The 20,361-nt window shown below is 39.6% G+C and overlaps 2 protein-coding genes across 2 annotated transcripts; one reads left to right on the forward strand and one right to left on the reverse strand.

Annotated features, from left to right (window-relative positions):
- The first annotated feature begins 246 nt into the window (after positions 1-246).
- Positions 247-13,569, forward strand: LOC110040341 (glycosaminoglycan xylosylkinase-like). The gene is made up of 8 exons (XM_020745559.2): positions 247-916; positions 2,192-2,278; positions 2,947-3,056; positions 6,823-6,994; positions 7,482-7,594; positions 8,136-8,217; positions 11,931-11,990; positions 12,729-13,569. Exons 1-8 carry the CDS (start codon positions 315-317, stop codon positions 12,952-12,954), a joined length of 1,452 nt encoding a protein of 483 aa, XP_020601218.2. The 5' UTR covers positions 247-314; the 3' UTR covers positions 12,955-13,569.
- LOC110066055 (uncharacterized) lies at positions 13,111-19,861 on the reverse strand. Its single transcript, XM_020773255.2, has 5 exons — positions 19,719-19,861; positions 19,029-19,116; positions 17,396-17,703; positions 16,327-16,727; positions 13,111-15,292 (listed from the first exon to the last, which is right to left on the reverse strand). Exons 1-5 carry the CDS (start codon positions 19,844-19,846, stop codon positions 15,210-15,212), a joined length of 1,008 nt encoding a protein of 335 aa, XP_020628914.2. The 5' UTR covers positions 19,847-19,861; the 3' UTR covers positions 13,111-15,209.
- Between the last annotated feature and the right edge of the window lie 500 nt (positions 19,862-20,361).

Below are 20,361 nucleotides of genomic sequence, written 5' to 3' on the forward strand. Positions count from 1 at the left end.
AGGGACAATGTATAACTGCCTAGGGTCCACTGGAATTACACAGGTACAAGGCTATCCTGTTATAGCACAATTTATCGAGGAAACGAAATTCTATTGAAGAGTATAAACTTCAAAAAAAATCAAATTACTTGGCAGGGAAAACAGAATATTTAGTACAAACAGTTTAAGTTTGACATTGGTTTATTATTGGTCACCCTACCCCATCCCGTTTGCGGATGACGTGGGCTCATTTTAATTTCATCAATTACTAATGCCTGGTAGAAATTGTAGTAATATGAAAAGATCGAGCGACACGATGTTAGACCTCGGCTAACATGGTGGACCTTTGGCCATTTTCTGTCTTCTATCGAGCGTATTTTGGTACCATGAAGTTTAAGGAGCGTTTTGCGTTTTGCCTCTGTGTATTTGTTCTTATAGTACCATTTATTTGGTTACGAATGCGAGTCTCGGACAAGAAGCACCCGCTGTTACTTTCTGTTCATGAAGATTCACAGTTTCCGGTGGACGAAACGGATTTCAACAGAATCGATCATTCTCATCATCATGTCCAGCGATCAAACGAGGAAATGGAAAGTGTGAAAACGAACACTGATTCTAATGACGTACATGTAAAACCAAGGTTAGAGAAGCGATTTGTAGAAAAGGATCACAAAAACACAGTTAGTAAACACGACAACAACGCAAGGAATGCCAATAATGATGTGGACTATGAATATGACGACCCATGGTTGATATGGAAAGACATGGTCAAATCTCGACAAATTACCCCTCCTGATGACACTGATGCAGTCAATATGATATTAGAAGCCATGATGTATAAACCTGTTATAGCAGCCGGCGTTGGATACCGTGGCACACAGTTGAAAGCCACTTTAACTCTTGAGGGAAAGCAGAGAGTAGTTTTCAAGCCTAAGAGGTAAGACCAAAAAAGAGGTATCCAGGCCATCCCTTTGTTTTATTTTTTATTATTATTTACATTTAGTGTCAAATGTGTTTCCTGATATTGCGTCAGTTGGTTGTATTGAAAAAAAAAAAGACTAAAAAAAAAAGAAATCACAAGAAGTCTCTGAATGGGAGGGCTGGTACCTCAGAATCATTGCTGTGAAGCAAGGAAACAACAAAGACATGAAACCAAAATCAATGTGGTGGAAAAGTTGGTTGATGTTATTGTAAAATTAAGACAACGTAGGGATTCTAAGCCAATCACAGTTTAGCTCAAATAACCCCAGAACTACTGCGCGATGTATTCGCTGCGAGGAGCACTCGAGTTTCATTCTATCATGAAATCTGATTGGCCAAGGAGAAACAAAAGTCATTATGTCACAGAAATCATTTCCTGGCTCGGGTTCGCAGACGTTATTTTTCAGCGGAACCAAGTGACAGCTGGAAATACGTCTACGTTTGCAGGCTAAGATGGTGGCAACACTTAACAGAATTATTAACAAGAAAAACGATTTAACAATGTCGTTACAACATTAGACGGAGAAACAAAAGAGGATGGCCTTAGCCTTGGAATAATGAAAGATTGCTCGGTAATTAGTTTTGATTATTTAATTGACTGCTTGCTTGCTTGCTTGCTTGATTGATTGATCAATTGGTCGATTGAAATCACAAAACACTGGCTAATCACTATTTTTCCACTAAGTACAATTTTTCTGTAAGTTAAACTTGACAAAAAACGATGAGCTTGGGGAATGGTGCCTGAAAGGATGGTGGAGCCTGAGAGCAAACTAAACCGAGCTCGTAGGGTATCCATGACAACCCTGTGGCAACCACCAGGCACTGTCACACTAAAAAAACAGTGGAAACACAGGATACTTTCCACATACTTACCCTCAAGCCAAAGGGGGACGGGTGGGCTGGGAGAAAAGCTTAACAAGCACTGTCCAGCAGCAAAAAATACATGGAATGATTTGACATCCAAAGCTGAGCTGTAAAATCCTGGCACCCCCTGCACAAATCCCCTGGCCACCCGGAACTCACTCTGAGGGAGACTGCTGGCAAGCATCTTGTTTCACGTTTATTTTAGCCTAAATTACATTTAGCCACATATAATTTAGATCATTGGTCTTGACTATACACATGTCTTGCTTAATACAGACCTACTTTAACTGTAAGGAAAGGTCACTCTTATTGTCACAGCCATACCTGAAATAAGCTTAGACAAAGTGAAAACATTTCTTCTTCCCAGATATCCTAGAGACTTCATAGTGGAAGGAACTCCGTATGCTGGTTTTGACAGACATAATGGAGAAATTGCAGCATTTCATTTGGACAGGTGCATTATTGATCAAATAAATTAATTTTATAGTTCTGATAGATGACTCATGATTAACAAGCCCAGCTGGCTTGTCTGGCCTTTGCAACTTCAAAATCTTACATTCTAGTTTTTGGAGTGAAATTTCAGCTTGTTGTCAGCTTTTATTCAATTAGTATGCAGCTGGCTCTTACCCACATGTGCATCTCAGTGTTAAAACTACATTAAATTTTATTTAATAGCATCTATTCAAGTTCATATCCTGATCATAGAGTTCAACTTATGTTTGTAACAACTGGCTTAGCAAGTTTTGCTTCACACATATGTACAAATCCATCAGGCATCTCCATGTCGAGTGGTCCAGGTTCAAGCTCTGTTGTGTCCTTGGGCAATAGCACACTACTTTCACAGTGCATCTCTCTACCAAAGTGTATGAAACGGTACAGCCAAATTTGGCTGAGGGTAAACTCTGTCAAGTACAGTTATGCATATGTAAAAATAAAGTATTCTCAGTTGTTTCATGCTACAAAAATTAAAGTTTAATGCCAGCCTAGCAACAGGCTGCCTGTTTTAAGTATTTGCTAATTACACATTGTCACTTACAAATAAACTTTGGGCCCACATTAAGTATAATTTTTAATTCTTGTACTTTTAGTGACCTCAAAAATAATCATACAATATAATTGCAGAATTTTAGGGTTCTACAGAGCTCCACCTGTTGTTGGAAGAAATATAAACTTAGAAGATGAGATAGAACCTATAGCAGACAAGCGACTTCTAGACACTTTCTTTAAAAAGGGTAAGATATATATACTGACGAATAAAAAGCCTGGGCAACTTAGCAATACTGTTGTCAGTGAGACTTTTAAGTCTCGCAGTTTTTAAAAAACGTTGGATTCATTTTTCCTAAGAATTGATCATTCCCATGTATAATGTTTAATCAGTTAAGAACACCAATTTAACTACCACCTCGTTGTTATGACTACTTTCTTTGGCCTCAAAAAGGATTAGTTAGTCATTTTCTTATTTTAAAATACCTTTAAATAATCCATGTACCCAGATAATACAGCAGCATTTTTCTATCCCAACAGTAGCGACAGTAGGGGTCAGAAGTTTCACTTTCTGGTACATACTATATGTGAAGAAGCTAGTCATAAAAGGGGATAAGTGACGATTTTGGTTGCTTTTCTTTTTTCTTGCTCCAAATTAGCTGAATTTTTGCATGTGGTCTTCAATGTAATAGAAAAACGTGTTCCTGTATTTCTGCCGCTGGTTTTTGCTTCGCTTTATAAAGACGCCGCTAGGAAAACCGAGTGGTTTTTTGCATACGCAATATCCTGAAAACGAAGCAAGGTTTAGCGCAAAAACTACGGGACATTGCTAAACATACCTAAACAAAACTCTATGCGAAATTTGGAGCGTTTTCGACAAAGTTCACTTTTGATTAAAATACCTAACGCCCTTTTCCCGCCGAGGCTGCAAATAAACGAAGCCGGGCCTTTGTTATGATAAACAGAGCCGATCCTTTGTTATAATAACCAAGCCAAGCCTTTGTTATAAGTGGAAGTCTCGCCTCGGTTTATCATAACAGAGGATCGGCCCGCCGCGACCGCAGGGACTTTGATCTCACTTAGAAAGCAGCAAAATGTCAATTTCACGCAACGTATAAGCTCAAAAATGTTGATTTTAGGTCAAAAAAGGTTTAAATGTTGATTTCACGTTAACGCGTGACGGCAAGGATGTTGGTTTCACTTAGAAACCAGCAAAATGTCAATTTTACGCAGCGCATAAGCTCAATGATGTTGATTTCAGGTCTAAATAGGTTAAAATGTTGATTTCACGTTAACGCGTGACGGCAAGGATGTTGATTTCACTTAGAAACCAGCAAAATGTCAATTTTACGCAGCGCATAAGCTCAATGATGTTGATTTCAGGTCTAAGTAGGTTGAAATGTTGATTTCACGTTAACGCGTGACGGCAAGGAGGTTGATTTCTCTTAGAAACCAGCAAAATGTCAATTCCACGCAACGTATAAGCTCAAAAATGTTGATTTCAGGTCAAAAAAGGTTGAAATGTTGATTTCACGTTAACGCGTGACGGCAAGGAGGTTGATTTCTCTTAGAAACCAGCAAAATGTCAATTCCACGCAACGTACAAGCTCAAAAATGTTGATTTCAGGTCAAAAAAGGTTTAAATGTTGATTTCACGTTAACGCGTGACGGCAAGGATGTTGGTTTCACTTAGAAACCAGCAAAATGTCAATTTTACGCAGCGCATAAGCTCAATGATGTTGATTTCAGGTCTAAATAGCTTAAAATGTTGATTTCACGTTAACGCGTGACGGCAAGGATGTTGATTTCACTTAGAAACCAGCAAAATGTCAATTTCACGCAGCGCATAAGCTCAATGATGTTGATTTCAGGTCTAAATAGGTTAAAATGTTGATTTCACGTTAACGCGTGACGGCAAGGATGTTGGTTTCACTTAGAGACCAGCAAAATGTCAATTTCACGCAGCGCATAAGCTCAATGATGTTGATTTCAGGTCTAAATAGGTTAAAATGTTGATTTCGCGTTAACGCGTGACGGCAAGGATGTTGGTTTCACTTAGAAAACAGCAAAATGGTAGGAGCCCATGATGGGCTCCTGAAAATGGTAATTTCACGCAACGTATAAGCTCAAAAATGCTGATTTCAGGTGAAAAAAAGGTGTAAATAAAAATAAAATGAAACAAATAAACATTTCAATAAACACTTTTTCAAATACGGCAACGTCTTCAATGGCTAAAAAATCACGAGATAAAACATAGTTTTCGACAAACGCGATCGTAGCTTTATGTCACGCACCGCCATAACTTCCAAGTTCAAAATGCGCTGGTACCTCTTATGCCTGATGAGGACAACAACTTTGGCGGCTGTTTAGTTTTGGATTTAAGAATTTGATGACTCCACGTGAAAACGCTCTATAAATAGGGCTGACAGATTAACAGATTAACCCTTCTGCGCAACGTACGGGTCTCCATACATCTGCATGTCCCCTGATCCCAGAAGCTCAAAACACTACAAATCATGTCGATTTGAAATAAAATCAACGCAGACTGGATCACAGATCTGTTACAATCGATCGCCACTTGCTGGCCATTATTATGTTTAAATCTAGTTACCAGTTCGAGAAACGTCCGCAGAACGTAATCGCAAGGCATGCCGGGAAGGGTCTTTACACCTCGTGCGCGGGAAGACATGGCGGTCGATACAAGACAAATTTTATAAGTCTAAAACCAGTTCTCGCTTTCCAAACTTTGACGCTAGCAACGCTTGGCAAATGGGCCACAACTCACCAGAGGGTATTTTTCTTGGGCAAGAACTGCTCTTGGACTTTGCTACCTGGCTCGATCTGACTTCGAACGCCGATAACACGATTACGGTATATCAGCTGCCTTCGAAGTTTCAGAACACATTTTGATTCTTTAAAACGTGCTGATGACTTACGGGTTTATCGAGGCTTTATGATGTCTCTCAACCACCAGGTAGGCACACAAGGTACTTTAAAACAATGCTTAAGATATTAGTTGACAGAGCTCTAATACGGCACATCTCTTTTTTGTTTGATGGCATTTCGTTTGACGCTCGATCGATTCACGTGTTGTGTTCACGTCACAATAACCGGTGTAAACAATCCGTTCCCAGATTTCCGCTCTATATGCTGTGGGATTTGGTTTTGACTTCATACACTATAAACAGTCTGCTTGTTTGCTGTTCAACAAATAAACTCCTAAAGACATGGCTAGGAAAAGCCAAGTTTTTTGCCTACGTTTTAACTCGAAAACAAAGCAAAAACCAGCGACAAAAATACAGAACCACATTTTTCTATTACATTGAAGACCACATGCAAAAATTCAGCTAATTTGGAGCAAGAAAAAAGAAAAGCAACCAAAATCGTCACTTATCCCCTTTTATGACTAGCTTCTTCATGTCATTGATTAATGCGCAGCTGTACAAAATATACCAGTAATTGTCTTGTGATTCTTATATTTCCAAATAAATTCATCATTTCTCCACTCTCCTAGGTAGTGAATTGGACTGTACATGCACATGTATTGTAGGCTCTCTGTCTGTAGGCTACTCTGTCCTCTTCAGCCGACACTGCCTCTGCCGAGGTTCTTAGTCTTTCTTAGTCTTAAGCCCCTTTTCCAAATTACTGAATAAAAATAACCTGGTAATAAACCATTTTGTTTTATGACTTTTTTGTGTTATGATGTCCAGTTTTTCTCTCGTTGTTTTATGATAGAATTATTTTCAAGTTAGAAAGCCACCTACATTGTAGTAATCAGTACAAAAATATGACTGAAAAGAGAATGAAACTGCCAAGTTTTTGTTTTGGAGAAATTGTTTACTGTTTGGAAATGTTATGTGGATATGTGCTAGAGATAATTTTGCTGTTACTTTTGAGTTAGATCACACAGTTTTACTGGCTATATTAATTTTTAACGGGTTAAGTAACAATTTGGCCTTCTGCACATGCTTTGTAATGGGAGTAGCTTCTAATTATGTATTGGTTTTTGTCTAGGCGGAGATACCTGTTTCTATGGTCGTTGTTACTACTGTAAGAAAGCAGATGCTGCTTGTGCCAATGGTACAGTCATGGAAGGCTCAGTAACATTATGGCTACCGCAAGGTTGGCCCCTCACAAAGTGGTCACATCCTTGGCAGAGAACATACAGCGATACAAGAAAGGCAAAGTAAGTATATGGAATAGGACAGAAAATATACATAGAAAGCGTTACTGAACGAATGAATGAATGAATGCATGCATGCATGCATGCATGCATAGATACTAAACTAGAAACATAATTTGCTGTAGTCCTGGAATACATGTAGCTTTTAAATCGTACTTTGGAGAACCCAGCTCAGAAGTGCTCTGTCCACCTTAAATACGTGGGTACACACTATCTCATCAACACAGTGTATGAAAGAGGTGACGAGTCCTAAAATGTGAGACTCGCCGAGACCTGGAGACTAAGGGTGACTTGAACGATTTTAGACTCCGAGACGGACAGAAACACACAGAAACGAGACGATTCGAGATCGGCGCAACAGTTTCCGAATGCCACGGTTTTCTTGGTACCCCGTGTCACTTATTGTGTTCAATATACTAGGAGTTCTTATTCCCCTCCCTCCCTCCACGTTCTCCTACAGCTTAGTTAATTCCTTAATTTAATGTCGCAGGTGGGAGACAGACAACAACTACTGTAAAGAGAAGGTGGTGAACATGTCACCTTATGATTCTGGCCCTCGTCTGCTAGATCTCTTGGACACAGCATTGTTTGACTTTTTAATAGGTTGGTAATCCTTGTATTTTATATACGGTCTACGTGGAAAGCAGAGATATTTTAGAGAGGGACTGTGTAAGCAAAGGAGAAGGAACTCATTAAGTATAAATTCCAAGAATCCCATTTTCTTGTGACTAGTTTCCTGATTTCCTTTCGAATTGAACGATTACGTCATATAGCCCACAACTCCTGCATTCATGTGTCAACCTCATTGGCTAGGTCAGTATCGTAATTTACTGGTCCTCATTTTCTTTCCTTTCTGTGAAACGCTTTTCGCTCCAGATCATACAAGCGTATCAAGTTTAGTTCGGAAATTACGGTACAGACCTGACCTCGCACTGTTTTAATACCTGTAGGAGCCTTGAAGTTCAGTTGATTACGCTATACAAAACCCATCTAACTCGTAAGCCTAAGAATGATTCTTATAATGCAAGTTTGGAAATACATATACATCGGGTATTGAGGGTATTGCAATGGCGTTAAGTTGCAGTTTTAGCTTTCCATCGGTGACACAACAAGTATTGTAAGTCTTGATATTCTTCTTTGTTAGGAAACGCAGACAGACATCACTACGAGACCTTTTTAAAAGAGGAAGATACTGGAATGCCATTGCATTTGGACAACGCCAAGAGGTAACATATCTTTTAGGTGTCTCGCGAAAAGGAATGCTGCTGAGATACCTAGGCAAATCAATGGTCGTTTTTAGTCCGTTTCATGGAGAAGTTGTCTTTTACGTCTGTACTGTAACAGTATTTTTGAACTCAGCAGGGAAGCATTAGTCTCTGTAGGGTTAATGTGTCCAACAAGGCTCCTTTAAAAAAAGAGTATTTCTGCTATGTTTGCTTCACACAGGTTTTTGTCACATTGCCTTAACTGGTGTGACATTATACTTACATGTATTTATTCAATCAGCCGGGTAAAGCAAGCTGGGCACACTATATTTATTGTGAACTGCCTTGTACAAAAACGCAGTACTGGGATTACGGGGGCAGTCGCATCGTGAATTGAACATTCTAACCACTGGGCGCTGTTCCTTTTTACCAAAGGAAGCTCTTGCAAATTTTTATTTTAAAGTTATACTACCATCAATAACATATGGCCTTGTTATTTGGAGGTCGTGCTCAAATGCTGATCTTTTTTATTGCTTGGAATGACTGCATTGTAGGGCCGCAAGAATAATCTTCAATTTACCAAAGGATATGAGATCGCTAGATGTGCTAGATCATGCCAACTGGCATCCTCTGAGCCATAGCTATAAGTTTACACATAACGCATTTTACGACAGCCTGACTCCCACAGGACTCCTACAGTATTGCAGTAAAGAAGGCTTTAGGGCATGCATTCTTGGCGAACAGTCGTATGATTTGCTAACAATGCCACGCTTTAACACGAACTATGGTGAAAACTCCATCAGATGTGACAACAGGTTTTTCCGCTCTGAACTTTAACTGGGGAAATGTTTGAAAGACCTAACTGGCTGAACGACTGCGCTTGGGGAATAGACCATTTTACAGTAGTCTGCTCAGTGACCTGGTCTTTGGATGGCAGCGAGGCTGGAGTTGACCTTGTTTTGATACAAACCTCACTGCTTTTGTTGTGTAAGCAAGTTGTTCTTATGCTAACTAGGTGTATTTACATGACAAAAGCAGCAAGGTCTGTATCAAAACAATGTCAACTCCAGCCTCGCTGCCATCCAAAGGCCAGGTCACTGAGTAGACAACTGTAAAATGGTCTATTAGCTCGGAGCAACTCGCTTGCTGTGTTAGGAACTTTTCACGGGTTCCAAAGTACCGTCGGATCTGCTACAACTGGAAATCAGAACACACGTAGAACTTGGACTTTACATTCTTCGTAACTTCGCGTGGGTGTAGATCTTCGAAGCAAATCGCAGAGATATAAATCGTATTATGAGGATAAGAGCACTCTCTTAGTACTAAGGAAACACCTGATTACATCATGTTAGGAACAAAACAGAGACGGCTAAATAAAGTCAGCTTGAAACCTGAAAGAAGCAACTAATGACAACCTAGAAGGCATGAATAGAGTCGGCTTCATTGAAACCGTCAACTAACTAAACTCAGTTTATAAGATAAATGTGTCTGCAAGACCCAACGAAAGACACATGCGTAGGCTGTATGTTCAGCGTACAAAGCTGTATAAAGATGCATTGTTTCTCGGCTAAGGCCAAGAGAAAAATTGAAACTAGAAGAAATAAACTTTTCTACTTTTTCACTGATTAAGTAAGGCTTGAGGGAATGTTTTCAACACAAATATGCGCAAATTGTAGACTTTTTTTATAATGCAAAAGCTAACCTTCACATTTACTTGACAATGAAATCCGACGATTTCGAAACGTCGTATATTTCTCTCGCTAATATTGCGGTGAAAATACTTTTTCATTGACTACAAAATTGTAGTTTGAGCAGTGACAATCTTTACGCGGAAGTATTGAAACTTATGTACTTAAAACACCATATAGATTGTCCCAAGACAGGGATTTTGCGAACACAAAGTATAAGGACCTGGGAAGGAAAATCCGTTCGATTCAGTGATAAGAGTTGATCTTCGAGGAAACTTCTGTTACAACGGCCAATTTTAGATATTCAGATTGTAATAATATCCAGGGAACTGTAGAAGAAGATTTAGTAGAGGGTTTAGCATGTATACATTGCTTAATAATGGTAATTGAACTGAGTGGAGTGCAATTTGGTCTGAAATCATACGCGTGATTTCAAAATCGAACGAGCGCGCAGCGCGAGTTCGATTTGAAATCACAAGTATGATTTCAGACCAAAATTGCACGACACGAAGTTCAATTGCCACTTTATTAGGTCCATTTTGAAATCGCACAATTTTATCGCCTTAAATTTTAGATTTTTGGTGTATTGTTCCAGTAGCCGGTTTGTTAAAAAAAAGCGGAACCGGAAACGCCGTTACGTCTAATTTAGTAGGCAAAACGATGTCATGTGACGAAAACTCATTCGAGCATGACAAAGAAACAAGCAATTCTGATCTGAAGTCGAAAATAGTCTACTTCAGGTATAAAAGTGCAATTCTCGTCGCCTGAATCAATTATGGAAGGCCTACCTTTCTTCTGTGGTTGAGGCTGCGACTTTTCATTGTCTTTGGAGAAGAAATTTGAAGGTGCATATCCTGTGTAATTCTGCGATCGATTTCTTTTGAGTTGTGAAACTCCCTCGAGTGTACGATGCCAAGTGGATAGTACGTTTTTTTTCTTTTAAATGCCGTTCAATGGTATGATTTTACGGGGTCCAGCTCGTTATCATCTCCGTTTCTTTTTGTAACCTCGGCGTAGGACTCAATACTCAGGACCTTGTCAAGTTCTGGCAGTGCCATTTGTTTTAACAAAAGATATTTCCAAGATGGCGGGACTGGCACCGGCTTCGTAAGACGTTCGTTCATTCACTATTTTGTGCAGTGTGACGTATGTTGACTATGTTTATTCACAGCAACAGAGTTGAGCTGTTTTGTTGCTTCGTTTGAAACTACCGGAAACCTGGAAACATCTACCTTCTTGAGATGACTCTGAATTTGTTGTTGTGTGGTTTTCGTTTGTTTATGTTTTACTGGACTCAGTATCATACGGATCTTGAGCAGATGTTGAAGAAAAATGGCCAAAATATTCGTCAAAATGGACACTGAAAGTTGGGAACTTCCATTAAAGTAGGTCTTCAGCCTAAAGGAGCTCATAATCGTCATTCAGAAACTAATTAATTAAATTTGTCAATATTTTTGGAAAAAAAGCTACAATAACAACAAAGTTTTGGCAATAGTATTTGCAAAATTCTCCACACAGTGGCTTTTTGCCTTTCATTTTCCTGAAATTTTATTGATTACTTTAAACTAATCTTGAAATCTGATGGGTTGTTATGTTTTACTGGCCCATTCTCATTGGCTGAGAAAAAGATGCGATTTAGAGCAAAAAATAGTGCGATTCGTGAATAAATCGCACCATTGAGAGCCAATCAGATTGCAAGGATAACCAGTGATTTCAAAATGGATTTAATAAATAGAATAATTAGTTAATTAATCCCTCTCAGTTTAATTTTTTCGACGAATTTTAGATGAGCTATATCTATCATGTATGTACTTTGAGCGAAGTTTAATTTAATTTTTATTTTATTATTTTTTGCATGACCCCACAAGCTTCTGAGCTTTAATTTTAATCGAGCTTAAATAAAGTTTGTGTCTGTTTGTCTGTCTGTCTGTCTGTCTGTCTGTCTGTCTGTCTGTCTGTCTGCCTGCCTGCCTGCCTTTTTAGATATCCTTTTAATAGAGGACTACAAGTACAATGTAATAACGAAGTGTTATATTTTTGCTGTAGTTTTGGCGATCCTTATCACGATGAAATGTCCATCCTGGCTCCTATTTATCAATGCTGCAAGTGAGTCAACAGTAATCTAAACCTTTCTTACTCCTCCTCTAAATTTGATTTTCTGGTTTTGCCAATTTTGAATGAAAAGGTACATATTACCACGCGAAGTCTTCTGAAGAATACAGTTTGTGGTTAACATCCATGCGAACATCTTTAAGTCAGAAAAAACTTCAGTGAAGTATCCGCGCCAACATCTGACCGAATTTCTTCGATTTGAGACAACAGAGCGATAACCTGTTCATCTCATTATTATGGAAAAAGGAGAAGGAAACTTTTTATCAGTTTAATGCAGAGAAGCGTTTTAAAGTGCGCAGTAATAAGCAAGAAAATTTCGCTGACGTTGAAAGTGAGAAGTACTTATTTCACTGAAGCGCTTTACTTTTCCGATGACTTTGAAAAATGACTAGCGTTGGCTGTGCTTCAGGAAGCCATCCGTACCACGTGCGGCTCCAACCAATCAGAACAAGTTTCGAAGATTTTTTATTCTCAGCCAATCAGAGTATAAGCCAAAACTAAACGTTGTTTGGGTCGTGCACCTTTTCCCGCGCTTTCTGTCGCTTGACGAAGCAATGAAAAAGATATTTTGCGCATTCTGCTTCTTGTTCACACTACGAGTAATTATCATTGCACTGTTGGACATGACCCGAAAATTCTGAAGTAGCTTGCTTACTTGCTTGCTTGCAGTCTCTAATCTCCGACATTCCATAGACCGTTAGTGAACTGAAATGTCGTTTGTGTTTCTTTCAGAATTCGGCGGTCAACTTGGAATCGCTTTCAGTCTATAGCTACAAAGAATACGCCCTTAAGTGAACTTCTACGGAAAGCAACGGAAGAAGATCCTGTGGCGCCGGTCTTATCAGATCCTCACTTTAGAGCCATCGACAGAAGAATGAAAATCGCCATTGACACGATAAAGAACTGTATCAAAAGCCATGGAGAGGCTGGAGTGTTGGTCTCTGAAGAAGATGTTTAGAGTTTAACGGGCTTCTCGTACTTATCTATTTATTTGCAAGTTTCGATACAAATTTTGAAATATAAGTTATATAGTTAGGTCATGCTCTTAACCAGTGTTGTACTGAAACAGGGTATGGAAATTTACACATACGTTGAAATGAAACCGCGCGAGATATTGGTTGCTAAATTTATTTTCATTCTGAAAAATAATATACTCTGCCCTGAACTAACTCGGATTGTACCTCACATGGCTAAAAGCAAATTAACGTTGAATGAAATCCTAGTTTTATAATCCCTTATTGTCTGCCTTTGTAGCTATTCCGTAGGGAGTTATTGTAGATTTCTTTAAAGATGTAAAGATATTTTTGAGTTCGGAGATGGTTTGTCATAGCCAGGCCGTTAGAATGAACTGGCTGTGCTTGTTTTAGTATTACAAAAAGAGTAACTTTTTGAAAGGGTGGGAAATACAAAATACTAGCTAGACAGTGTTTTAAAAGGGAACTTCACTAAAAAACTAGAATACAACTTTAATGGGAGCTTAAAAATATATCTTTTTCTGAGAACATATTGATTAGTAATATCAAAATTATATTTCAGAAAATAAAGCTTAAAAATAAAAGGATGATTTATTACACTCTATGTCCGATTGTTTTCTATCCCGTTAGGTCTGGTTCATACCAGCGACATAATGACATAACGACATAATCGCTTATGTCGGTAATGTGAATGAACATCGACATAAAGACATAACGCCGGCAAATATCAGGGTTTTTTTCCCTGATGTCGTCATGTTCATGCTGTTATGTTGCCATTATGTCAAGATGTTCACACTGCAAACATGACATGACTTCGCTGGTGTGAACTGGGCCTTAGTTGAGGGTTGTCCAGTGTCGGCAAACTGATACAGCTGGAGAAAAAAAACAACTTTATCATCTGTACAGTTTGACAGACTGTTAACTGTTTCCGGTCAATGTACAGACCGAAAAATGCATCTCATTGATTGCAAGTGATATTCTTGAGTCTTAACCTCGGTGAAACGGTTAGACGATCCGTGCGATTTGTGCGGATCGTACAGACGGACAGAGATCGTCTGCGTTGCATCGTGGTAACTAACTGTGATTGCGCACGCCTCATTACGCAAACTGTTAAACATCAGGAAAAATGTTTTCACGGGAGAAATATATGATTTTGTCCCACTATTCTCGCAATACTGGCCCAAGAGAGACGTGCATTTAAAGAAACACGGAATCTCTCCAACAGTTACTTTTAGTCATTTTTCCTGTGTTTACCTTACACCAAATGAGGAAATAGCACAACGGTTAGCCTAAATCAGTAGTGCTCGGCTCAGATTAGGCTAAGTATCACTGATTCTACAGTCAGGTTAGCTCTCAATACTAGTGTACGCGGGTTAACCCTTACAGACACCAGTAAAAAAAACAGTCAAGTGTGTCCACATCTACACCTACTTTGATCATGTCAGGATGAAAACCATCTACACTTTGATAGCAGATTACGGAAATAACGTACCAGGCTATAACTAACTGATATAAACTTGTTGACTGGGACAGTCAGCATTTGTAGAACTATTGGTCCTAGGCCAAGACTTATGATAACGCCGGCACCTGACTGTGATCGTAAATTGTGTCCAAATTAACGAACCGGAACGTAAATCACTACTCCGACTGTTGACCGAACTAGCACTTGTCCCGGTCGGCAAGGAAAATTGATCGTCGGAAGGCCTCGCACACCGAGAAGACGCAAATCATCATATGTCTTTTACCTGACTCTCTCTCTCTCTGTCTCTCTGTGTCGATTGATGAGGAAATGTTGCATGGTTCTTCCTAACAGTTGAAAATATGAATTCTCTCGCTAACGGCTTGATCGCATGAATCTTATCAGGTGACACAAAGATCGAGCTCTCACAAGGCCGGAATTCAGAAATACACAGGGAAATTACTCGTAGTGACGATTATTTTGAAGTAATAGGAGCAAGAGTATGATTAAGAGAGGCCTGGCAGAGAGGGCTTGAAGACAGTCAATTCCTTTTTATAACGAAACTTTAAAACAGTGCAGGTGACGTTTTGTCCATTCAGCGTATCACATGTTCTATCAGTCAATACAACAGTATCCTTCGAGTCAGAACTCGCAGAGAGTCCGTTTTATGTTCGTAGTATGTATTGCAACACTTTACATGATGTAACGAAATATCAACCAAACAAAAGGTACTATGGACTCGTGAAGCCTTCTTTGTCTTTCCAGTCAGTAGCTCGGTTTTTACACCCTCTGCCCACTGGTTTGCTTGCCGCCTATTACAACTAAATGTGACCGTGGTTCAGGATTACCAACTGCTTGTATTGCTGCAAAAGATCAGAAAAGCAAAAGTGATATCTGATTAAACTTAAATTGTAGAGTTTTAGACATCAAATAAGGGCAATAAGACCACGGTGATCGCATAATGTAAAACACGGCTCAGATTTCGGATGAAATTGTGAGGTCGTGTAACAAACCGTCAATATGTTCAGCGTCATTAGCCAACTTTGATCAGTGCGACACAAGGCAACGTTGCGCTGAATAAAACCTTAACTTGACATGGCTGCGTTGAAAAATAAAGTAGGGATTAATGCAATTTTTTTTTTTATCTAGACTGTACCGGTCCAGGGATCCCTTTCTCTAACGTCCCAGTAGTTACCGGTCCGAAAGGGCTGTTTTCTGATTGCCGTGTTTACATTCAAGATCGAGATATCACTGGTATACTAAGTTTAAAATTCAGACAATAAAAGTGTAAGAAAGCGAAACAGAATGGACTGGGTTTTTTTTTTACCTTAAACCCGCACTACCGTTCCTTAGACTCAGATCTTAAAATATGTGGCTTCGGGTGCGTTGAGTTGCCGGGACTTTCGAATAAGGGGCCCCAGGCCGTGAATGATAGTGATGAAAGAAATGAAGCTTTTTCTCGAGGAAAAATTTTGGAGGAAAACGTAAATCTTATTTCCGTGTTATCGTTTCTGGGGCGGTTTCTCGAAAGCCCCGGAAACTTTTCGGACCCGTAAAGCCATTTTTGGTTCATCTGTATCTAAAACGGAGAAGTGTATACGCCTGAAACTTCTTGTATGAAGTGAACCTCTGTTCATATTAAAAATATGTGAATAAAACAGCTCTGTAATCGTAAGGTTCAAGATTTTGCTATGGCTTTCCGGGCCCGAAAAGTTTCCGGGGCTTTCGAGAAACGGGCCCCTGTTTCTCTTGGCTCAACTTTTTATCTATGTCAAGTGTTGATCAGTTCAGTTTGGTCTGTCAGTCCTTTTCCGTATCTATCTGACTACATTGATTCTACATGGAATACCAGAAGACTTTTCTATTTCGTAGACTAGAGAGAGATTCGGATACTTACGAAGCGTAGTCTCGCAGCCTCGCGTACAACACAGCAACTGGGACAGCGTTTGCTCCCTTTTGCGATAGCAAATGAACAGTGTGACAATTAAGACACACAAAGCAAAAGCAGCAGAAGCAGCGACTAAAATCAGCCACAATCCACTGTTGGCTTTGGCTGGCTCGGTATCCTGCATGGCTTGCAAACCGCCAGGTTTTGGGGTGGCTACCAATGAAGCATAGGCCGGAGATGTGCTTGCCACAGGTGCGCATTTGATAGTGTTGACATCGTAGCGACATATCTGCTTGGCTGGAAGATTAGACTGTTCCCTGCACTGTTTTTCTATATCTTCCTTCCAGTCTTTGCTGTCGGTACAGCACCAGGAACACGGATGACAATCGCCGGTTACTGCTCGATAGTAACTGTCGTGGAAAAAAGTTGAACTGCAGATGTCAGATAAATCTTTACTCAAATGGCGGTTTTAAGTTAAGGCTCAAATTCGTGTCCAGAATCTTCAGAGTCATACCCCAGGCCCCACCTACCATAGTCTCCTTCGCAGCCATTATTAGGGTCGTCACGCAACGCTTCTCCTCATGTTGCGTGACGACCCTAATAACGGCTGCGAGGGAGACTATTGTAGATGGGGCCTGGGGCCTGGACTCAAGACACTCAAGACTCTGGGACTGACTGAGAAAAATAACGGGAGGGATATAGGTGATAAGCCCTACCGCTGATCATTAGGATCGAATAAAGGCGCTGGGAACACAGACACCTTTTTGATTGTTTTCAGAATAGTTTACCCGCGAACCCAATGTTCTATACGACCAATGTGTTAACAATAATCGTCATCATCATCATCATCGAATATTTATTTCGGATAACCCTTCAGTACAAAGTAATGTTATCAACGGCGTCCTGCTGACGAAGAGTTAAAAACTAACTATGAACTAACAATTCTAAAACTAACTATTCGCTATGACATGTATGTGGTCGGGCCTTTTCCAGGCGTCCCCTTGGGAGGTGGTGCTCCCAGATGGAAAGTGTCCGAAGTTAACAAAGTGTCCATTCGTTAGTACAGAGATATACGTACCCAGCATTGCACTTTCCGCAAACGGCGTTCTTTGTCTCAGTGCAAGGACTAATCATCTCTTCGTTAGGGTGACAGATAGTGCATGGCTTACATGATGAGATGTCGTGCCTATCCGAGTAAGTTTCACCTGGTTTGCACCGTACGCACTTTACAGGAGCATTAGCCCCAGCAAGTGATCCGCACTGCGGGACCAAGCCCAGACCCTCGGGACATTTGGGACAGTCCAAGCATTCAACTGCCTTGTCGGGTCTCCCTATAGTAATCTGGTTCCATCTGCATTTCCGGCGATATGTTTCTTGCGCTGAAAACTGAGAATGGTTGTATTGAATCAGAAACGAGATTATGGTCTCTTTGTCACAAATAATGACACTCTACTCAGAACTTAGTTTGATACATTTTGTACATATTTTGTTAAGTTTGTACTGCAAGTGGAAAATCAATAAACTATTTTTAATTTAATTTTAATATTTCAACTTGGTCGTTCCAACCCATCTTAATTGCATACTATAAAAACGTCATAATATTCAAATGTTATGCTTGAACATTCATGTCCTATGCTAAAATCGTTCAGGTACGTACAATCAAGATGGCCGTATGACAGAACCAACATAACAGTTAACATCTACGAATACTCTTTTGAAACCTATGATGTTTTTGATATAAAAGTTGTCGGTAATTTCCCCGGGCGTTTCTCGGCGAAACTGAAAGTTAATCCGGTCATTTGGGGAAAAGCATAATTATATTTACATTCTATACATAGCTGATATATAAAGGGATTTTTCCCTTCGCTCGTGAAACAATTCAAATATCAAAGTGTCTTTGTTTTAATAGTCTCCCACGCAACCGCGTTATTTAAATCATCACGCAAAGCAGATAACTATTTATTTCTTTATTTTTATTTTATTTTTATTTAAAGATTCGCCATGAGGCAGGTGGGCATACAAAAGAACTCTAGGTCCCTTACTAGGTAAACCCGCCACCTAACCATCCCCCCAAAAAATTGGTAACCCATTCCCTAGAACTCCAATATAAATGATAATGAAAACCAAAAGAAAAGAATTTAAAAAAAAAAAAGTGAACAGGAACGACGGGTAACGGTATCGGCACAACGGCACTAATGGCTGTGTAGAAGCTCGAAGACTGTGCCTAACGGGGATTAGGCTGAAGGCGGGAAATGACTGACATTTCAGGCCAACTATACTCTTTATGTGGAAATCGAAAGTGAAAGTACAGTATTTCAGGAATGAGGAGATTTAAATAACCGGAGCATTAGTCACTCTCCTTATATATAACTGCGCTTTAAGGTGCATTCTTTCTGCTGAAATAATAAAGCCAAACCTGTCGAGAAATTTTAATGGGGTACACTGTAGTTGAATAAACCGACAGTTTCATAACTTTGTAATTTTATTTAATTACTCTACATATTCAAAACCGTTTATGCTCAGCCAAATTAAAGAATTTGTTACCAGACGATAAAAACGATCAATTCTATAGTTTAGTAAGTGGTGCTCGGCCGGAAACTTGATGCTCTATGCGCCGGAAATTTCCAACGTGCGTTTCAATCTCTGAGCGGGATATAGGAGAAAAATATTTAAAGAGGTAAACGGTATTAGTTATTATCAAACTAGCGTACCGTGCAGAGAGAAAATACCCATAAAAGCGTTAAGGCATTCGTGATCACAGTGATGATTACAATGGACATGGCTTTACAATGGAACAACCTGAAAAGTGTAAAGGATAGTTAGAACTGTTGTGACTCTGTGTAAGTACTGGAAATAACTTGGCGCTTAGCTTCGGCGCTTCTGCCACTCGCGCTGTATGTTAATAGTTTGACGCTGATAATTTACATTTTTCAGTCAAATAATCTAATACACTTATTATATGATACGGCATAAACGTCTACAAGACAATAAATGTTGTTTCCTCAAAATCATCCACTTTTCGAGCGTGGCAGCTGAAATAGTTTATTTCTTAGTGAAACCTTTATGTTAAATATGCTTTGTATGCAAAACCAGTCAAAATACTTCGTGTCGACTCAAAGGCCACATTTTCTTGTCAAGCTACGCTTTCAGACAATCGTGCGGGCTTTGAAAGTTTGAAATATCCTTTTTTACGTTTAGCTCCCTTAGACGACAACTTTTTTCACAGTAACTGAGGGATAATTCCCATACAAGCAAAATTTATTTGCCGTTTTTGCTTAGTCAGCATCTAAACAAGTGACAACGGAAGAAACCTGGAATGCTAATACGCTTGCCAAGCCACCGCGCACTTCTGTCGCACACTTAATTTAACGGTAAGCAAAATTAAAACACAAATCATTTACCTCCACCAGAAGATTCCCGAAACGGTCTTGCTTGTCCCGATAGACAAAGCTCTTCCTTCGAACTCCAAATAGGTTAAGGAGCGATGCACTTTGCGAAATGCTATTTTATCTGATGATTGAAAGAGCATGGGAAAAACCCCTCCCGTCACAGTTCAAAGGACCTTTGATATGTAGGCAAAGCATGTGTGGGTGTCATATTTCGGCATCGAAATTAGGTAGCTTGCATTGTCGCAATACTAGCTACGGCTTTTTCTAAGCTTTTATTGAAACGAGTTAACTGAAATAAGTCAAGTTAGTCAAGTTAGGACTGTATACCTGAAGACTGACTTTTCACGGTCTGGAAAAATAGAACATGATGATCCAAGCAACGATATACATGCCATATATTGATCGGCGATTCGATTTTGCTTGAAATCAAACATGGTAAGTCAATGCACTCATTCCTTTTAGCTTTTAGATCTCTCAAGGTCTCAAAAGCTTCGTAAGGGACCATAAAAAAAACTGCTTGGACTGAAACTTGTACGGGAACACGTAAGCAGTCGTTCCTTTTTAAAACGGACACCAAACGCATGCGTCACGCATAGACGCATACAAAATCTTTGTCTGGGCAAAGACTGTAGGAATTGTTTAATATGCAGGATGC

This window comes from Orbicella faveolata, unplaced genomic scaffold (assembly GCF_042242905.1).
Source record: "Orbicella faveolata isolate gen_17 unplaced genomic scaffold, um_ofav_v1 contig_36, whole genome shotgun sequence".
In the NCBI taxonomy this organism is placed as follows: domain Eukaryota; kingdom Metazoa; phylum Cnidaria; class Anthozoa; order Scleractinia; family Merulinidae; genus Orbicella; species Orbicella faveolata.

Excerpts from the sequence above, each read along its gene's own strand:
- LOC110040341 (XM_020745559.2), top strand. The coding sequence starts at position 315 with ATGGTGGACCTTTGGCCATTTTCTGTCTTCTATCGAGCGTATTTTGGT. Across the intron at positions 7,595-8,135 it reads ATTGTTTGACTTTTTAATAG|GAAACGCAGACAGACATCAC; the intron begins GTTGGTAATCCT and ends CTTCTTTGTTAG. Across the intron at positions 11,991-12,728 it reads CCTATTTATCAATGCTGCAA|AATTCGGCGGTCAACTTGGA; the intron begins GTGAGTCAACAG and ends TGTTTCTTTCAG.
- LOC110066055 (XM_020773255.2), bottom strand. The coding sequence starts at position 19,846 with ATGCTCTTTCAATCATCAGATAAAATAGCATTTCGCAAAGTGCATCGC. Across the intron at positions 16,728-17,395 it reads TGCGGAAAGTGCAATGCTGG|TTACTATCGAGCAGTAACCG; the intron begins GTACGTATATCT and ends TTTCCACGACAG. Across the intron at positions 15,293-16,326 it reads AGGCTGCGAGACTACGCTTC|CAATACAAGCAGTTGGTAAT; the intron begins GTAAGTATCCGA and ends GATCTTTTGCAG.